This window comes from Acanthaster planci, linkage group LG20 (assembly GCF_054643075.1).
Source record: "Acanthaster planci isolate LZ-2023a linkage group LG20, COTS_SCS, whole genome shotgun sequence".
Classification (NCBI taxonomy): Eukaryota; Metazoa; Echinodermata; class Asteroidea; order Valvatida; family Acanthasteridae; genus Acanthaster; species Acanthaster planci.
Window position 1 is genome coordinate 3,734,265 of NC_141796.1, and position 6,717 is coordinate 3,740,981.

Sequence of the window (6,717 nt, forward strand, 5' to 3'; positions counted from 1 at the left end):
CTTTTTGAAGAGCAGCGGGTTTCAGTTGAACAAAATGGCTAGTATTAAGTCTTTGTGGGTATATGCAGGTATAATTGCGCCAAGTGTAAAAAAGCAACAAGAAGTATTCATTGATGAAAGAACTGTCTAAGAAAGGAAAACTTTACTACTGATTGTCAATTCGTATGAAAAGAAGTATTCGTATCTTATGTGTTACGAGTAATTCGCATGAAAATGTTGAGCTGAAAAGTGTCCAGTGCGTGCGGTTTCCTTTAATGCAACGACCCTTTTATCGGCACTTTATAACACGAAGTACGAGAAGAGGTCATCGTGTCACCTAGAGCACCCACTTACGTCGACCATTGTAGCTCTATGCGTCGACATAATCGATTACAACAGGTGGCTTTCATATCTGTCTCATAGTATGTATGGTGTTCTAAAGCGGACAGGCAAACCGTATTTGTCACGGTGAATCGCGTTTGTGAGAAGTTGAACGTACGGTGTTCGTGAGATTTCATGGATCATTCAAATGTTTTTCCCTTTATAAAAAAGATTACCAACCAAAATGTTCATGTGTTGTATATTGCTTGTGACTGGTGTTCAGCTGCTGTCCCCTTATCATAAAAATGACATCGATTTTTGGCTGGTAACCCGTTTTTCCTGAAAAGCCAATACTGTGCTAAGCAAATTTTTGTGCATAGCAGCTCCATGAAATTGGCCCTGTCCACTCACAAACACGACGTTCGAACTCACTCACACGACGTTTGCCTGTCCTCTTTAGAACACCACACTATGCATATGGGTCCACTCTTTGTAGTGTTGGCCTACATGAACATGAAACATCCACTATTTACCGCATGACATATCCGGCTCGTAATTCTGTATCCATCGACAGACATGATGTGAAAGTAGCCTTGTAGTCAGAGTTTCTGAATCGGCATAGAGCAAGTCCTGGGCCGTAGATGACAACTGAAGGAGAGTTTAGGTTCTAAACGGAAGCAGGTAAGTCTGCAGGTTGAGCTCAGTGTATGCGTGTACCTGCATCTAAAAATGAAACGAGATGAAATGCAAAGAGATTGGTCTCTCGCATAATGTTGAAAATACAACCATACATCAAATTACAAACGCACGTTTCAGCGTTGAATAGGGAAAGTGTGATTGCATATAGTAATTTTGCCAGGTCAGGTCAGGTGACGTGTGGATTAAAGCAAGTAAACCACTTTTATTCAAGTGGGATTTCTTCTGGGTCACCAGGGCGCGTTCAATAACACGTACTACGTTGCATCGGTGGTGTTGTCAATCGGACCGTCGTTTTTAAGACCATCACAGTCCTACAATACCAACAAAAACCTCTAGCCTGATTTGGGTCATTCCACGAAGTTCGGGCACAGTTTATGACGGCGTCCCTTGTTACATCAGTGAAAATAAACATCTTTTTGCCCTTCATGTGGATTCTAAATTGACATTGTTCTAAATCTTGCTAGGTTCTTGTAGTGGTGTGCTTCATCTTTGCTGAATAATATGACTTAATCTAGTGTAATGTGAAAATAATGGACAATAAAAAATACCGATGTGTAGCAAGGGACGCCGTCACTAACTGTGCCCGAACTTCATGAAGTGACCCATTTCAAAAGTCAAGCGAACTGCAACGAAAACATGTCTTTATCATTGTTCATCCCTTTACTTGTGAGTAGTCTTGTGACTGACCTTCATGATGCATGTCATGGCATGTAATGACCTTGTGATTTTGTCCACTGCAACACTTTTATACACGTGCATGTACATGTACATTGTACACGCACGAATACGGCACTAATACTGCGGCCGCCCGTATGATATTGCACTTTTGATTTCGCCCTAGATGTCGCGTTGTCTGTATAAGTCTGTGATACTCTTCCTCTGGCATAATGTGTTATGATCTTTATAGAATACCCGTGCTTTTCTCAGCTATTCCTTGGGGGTTTCGTTAAACATATACATGTGTAATCAGTTGTCCTCAACCTTGCATAAATGAAAGTGTAGAACATTTAATTTGTCAACAATTTGACGACTATCCCATTTACTATACTTGTATATACATAACTTCAAGACCTCCAAGACAGTGCATGCAGATACTGTCCATTTTAAATATAAAATATCAACACGAGGGATTTATAATGTTTACATGGTTTGGACGGGGATGGCTTGATGTGTTCAAATTCATCTTGTTTCCTTTCAGTAGTCTAGAGATAAGGCCCTGACTCAAACACATGATATTGCATGTTTGCGTTCAATGGGGCCGTATTAATACAGCAAAATTGAATGATTTAGTTTAAAACACCAGCCGAACATATTTGATGCTCAAAATGTACGGTATTTACTTGAACCATTTGCGGGATGGGCTACAGATTTCTACATATATTTTCAACCTGACTACATTACAATAGATGGAAAGTACAAAAAGAAGGTTTTTGAAATGCAAAGGTAGGTCGAATGCTGCCTAATACTCACATGCAGCAAACAGTTGTTCTTGTTTGGATTAAGACAAATCAAGACATCAGAATAACGCATTGTGAAAGTGAAAAAAGACCAGGAACTTTAAAAATATTGATGAACAGCTGTACGTTTTTTTATTTGATTAGCATTCCGATTTTCCACAGGCATTGATATTTTGTGGATCGTCGTACAATTTTAACAAACGTTGGATTACACCAGGTTAATAATCCAGCGATGTTTCTCTAAATATTTCTGATACCGTCCCCTTTGAAAGTGGAGAACATTGCGTTTATAGTTGTATATGGAATAATACCAATGGCATACTCGTCCAGATTCTAACTGCTGAACGCATGTTAGGTCTTGTCCCTTGGATGTATAGGCTTTCAAAGTGTGCGTAGGGGGGCCTATAGTATCAGTCGTAAGATACCTGTATGAACAAAATTACATCACTTTATAAAGAAAACTTTTTTTCCAGAAAACTGATGACAAATGGCAGTTTCAGTTTGCAATGCAGTCCTTGTCAGACGGATTGTCGTCTTGGGCATCGTTTTTCTCTCTGGTAAGAAAAACAGAATGAATCTCGTGCATTGAATATTAAACAAAGAGTATCGTACTGTGATTAAGCCTTAATTGATAAGAACGGTCATTGTTTTGTTAGTTGAAATAATTTTGTGGATTTGCAGAAATAGTGGGAAAACGGGTGTCAAAACAACAAAAGTATCATCACCTCTGTTTCTAGTAGCAATACGGAGGAAGATGGGGAACATTGTCTTTTCACCTACCACTCGTAAAATGCACGGGCATCACGGGGTGTCGGTCACTTCGTCCCATATCCACTTTGTCCCATTTCCACTTCGCCCCACTGATTATCGTTCATTTTGTTCTTTTAGTATTCATGGAGGCCTAAGACTAAATACAACAAATAATAACATCGAAGTTTTAGTAACCCAATGACGGTCGGAGAATCCAACTTGCAAACGCGGCCAAAACAATGATGCTTCCGATTTCCCGACCGACCCTAAGTTTTCGGCGAGGCCCTGAAAGTTTTATTGGCAACTTATAGAGAAATCAAATTTAATAAAAATACATGTAACAATGACAAATAAAGAAATCCTGTTTCTTTTCTGTCTTCACAAACACCCAAGAACAACCTTTTTCTCCTGTGTTTACCTGTGTTCCCAGTTACATTTACAACATGTGAGAAGCAACTTTTTTTAATTTCACGCGAATTCTCGTTTTGCTGTCGCCAATGTTGGTCAAAACACGTGCGCTGGCTCCCGCCTCGTCGTACCCATGCAAAAGAATGCGTGATGGAGTGTAGCAACCAGTCGATTCATACCGCGGAGATCGTACCTGTACATGTACGTGACCTCAACGCATCGAAATAAACCTCGATGTTGCAAAAATTCTTCCAATTAATTCACAGAATTTAGTATCTTGTCTATGTGTGTGTTTTCTGTGTTCATGAGTTTATATTAGGTTTTTTGCTCATACTTGAAGCGTCCATGTTTCCACAACATTTTCGCCGCGGCGCGCCCGGGCATCTGTCTAGTCTGGATGCTTCGACAATTATCAGAACGTTGCGTACATAATTGTGTAGGCCCACCGCTTTGAAATATACTTGAATAGGATGAGAAATAAACCCAATGCTTGTCCAACCATATGAATTAATTCACCATAATGGACCACAGTCGATATTAATTTAATGCTGTAGAGTTTAGTAACTACATGTCGTTTATGGAACTCCTCCCTCAACCATGTTTTCAAGAGGCCTGTAACATTCACATACTCGAGCACGGCCCTTCATTTGAAGCAAGATATGGGACGGAGAGAACCCCCCCCGCCTTTGTGTTTGTCATTGTTTGATCGGAATCTCAGGAATTCTTTTCAGACTTCTGGGGGGTGTGTTAGGTATAGTTAGGTCTATTGTTAGGTAAACAATAGACCAGAGCGTGTATAGGGATTTGACAGGTAAGGGTGGGGGGGTAGCCCTCCGTCCCATATCTTGCCAGGTATATGGCCGTGGACGGGGCAAAGTAGAAATGGGCTGAAACTATGGGGCGAAGTGGGGATAGAGCGAAGTGGTTGGAGGCGAAGTGGTGAGGGGTGACGTGGAAATGGGGCGAAGTGACTGTAAAGCTTCAGTTTACATAGTTATTACTGTGGGTACAGGTTTCCTGCACATGTTGAAGGAAGGACGGGAGTTGTTAGAGTACCGACGACAAATTCAAACCTCACGATTTTGTTGATTTTCGCACCTTCTCGTGTTTGCACCTTGAAACATTTCATTTACTCCAAGTGGATATAAAGATTTGGGTTTACCTTGGCAAAGTAAATATCAGGGGCAGAGGGGGGGCAGAGCAACCAGTGCCCCTCCCTCTCTCACTTATTCGAAGGGGGGGGGTGATGGCCCCCTACCTGTTGCAGTTCCTTATAAGGGATTGAGGCTTAGTCGGTCGGCTTAATAACGGCTGATGACTGATGGTCTCACAGCTGGCCCCCTCACTTTGAAATCGTTCCGCTGACAGTGATTGTAGGTCCATTTTATTGTCACTTTTACTGACCATTTTAATGACAAGTTTGCTTGGACAAGATTGCATTCATAGTATGTTAAAGTGTTTTTGTAACTCCCCCCTCTCTCTCTCTCTCTCTCTCTCTTCGATATGCAGCCTACCTGCTAATCCGTGTATGCAAAACGCACCAATATCTCAATGTTCAATGGCTGGAAGTGAGCACTTTAAAAAATGCTCCATCATCATTACGGTGTAGCGTGGCCGATATTGAGAAACGACCAACCACAGTCGTGCTGGCCACGACAAACGCTGCGTTCCTCGCTCTGACTGAGAATATGCTGGAAAGCATTAAGAGAACCGGAGCGTGCCCCAACATTACGGTCATAGCTGAAGATGAACCGTCTTACCAATACCTGACCAAAAGGAAGAATTCCCAACCAGGGCTGCATGTGCAAAAAACACATTTTGAGATCACGTTGTCTGAGCATCTGGTGATAAATTCACCTATGTATAACCAATTCGTTAATAGGCGCCCTAGTTACATTCTTGAATTTTTGGAAAAAGGTTACGACGTTCTGTTCGTGGATTCGGATACATTCTGGTTCAAAGATCCATTCAAAGATTTTCATGGAAACTTTGATATTGCAATGCATAACGAGAAATCCTACCCGAACATTGCATTCTGTGACGGCCTTGCCTTTTACCGGTGCACAGAAAACACCTTTCAGTTTGTAAAGGCGTGGGTTTTTCTACTGGAGATCAACAAAAGGAATAAAATGACAACAGACCAGAGCATAATGAATGGTTTGATTGCCCAAGAGCACATTCCTGGCCTACGGATCAAAGTACTTGGAAAATTATATTTTCTTACGAAAGACTGGAGGGAGAAACATAAGAAACCAACTGTTTTACATCTGAGTTTTATCCTTGGTAATAGCGCGAAAATCAACAAGTTACGGAAGGTTGGTTTGTGGTTGACGTAGACAAAGGTTATAGTTTTGGACTGAGGCGGATTTGCATGGGATCAGTGTGCACACTGACGTGTATATAGTTTCCCATTAAGTGCTTTTGCAACACTTTCCAACAGATGCTGGGCTGAAAAAAATGAATGTGATTGGTATCCAAATCGGGTTTAGTATTAACTTTAGGGACGGCAGCTCTGTGTTTGAATTCAAATGGACACTGAATCACTGAGGGTTTGTTACATTATCACTACACTGTAGTATCGTTGTTGTTTTACTGTAAACAATTCCTGTACCTTTGAAGAAATGATACCGGAGAACGCTTCTCCAGGCCAACCGAGTCAAAACTCAAATACTCTGGGCGTCCCAAATGATGATTTGGGGCCGTAATTTACTGCGGTTAGAGCTTGGAAGGTGTTGTTGTACAGGTGTATGTTATTGCATCAGAACACGAAAGCACACTAGATCCATAATGAATCACGAACGTCATGCAGCATCAGATTATTTAACATTCTTGCCGTCCAACTGCTGCCTTAACACTTTTGATGGTAGCGAGCGGTTCAGGGAAAGTTTTTATCCTTCTGCAGTACGTGTATATGAGGAGTCTTATTGGGTTTGTTTCTTTTTAATTTATTTTGTAATTGATAAGATATTTTAACCCTTTTATGTTATGTGAAATTTTACCTTTAAGAGCTCAAGGAAGAAGCAAATTACCAATGTCAAGTTTTTTTACATTTTACATTGGTTGAATAAACGATAACAATAAAGGAAGTAATGATTACAAGGAA

The 6,717-nt window shown here is 40.9% G+C and overlaps 1 protein-coding gene across 1 annotated transcript; it reads left to right on the forward strand.

Annotated features, from left to right (window-relative positions):
* Positions 1–496: 496 nt before the first annotated feature.
* On the forward strand, positions 497–6,717 carry LOC110975465 (uncharacterized). Its single transcript, XM_022227988.2, has 3 exons — positions 497–981; positions 2,930–3,013; positions 5,124–6,717. Exons 2-3 carry the CDS (start codon positions 2,944–2,946, stop codon positions 5,948–5,950), a joined length of 897 nt encoding a protein of 298 aa, XP_022083680.2. The 5' UTR covers positions 497–981; positions 2,930–2,943; the 3' UTR covers positions 5,951–6,717.

Bases quoted from the DNA above. Each gene is read 5' to 3' on its own strand.
- LOC110975465 (XM_022227988.2), top strand. From the start codon at position 2,944: ATGGCAGTTTCAGTTTGCAATGCAGTCCTTGTCAGACGGATTGTCGTC. The intron at 3,014-5,123 runs GTAAGAAAAACA...TTCGATATGCAG, and splicing joins GGGCATCGTTTTTCTCTCTG to CCTACCTGCTAATCCGTGTA.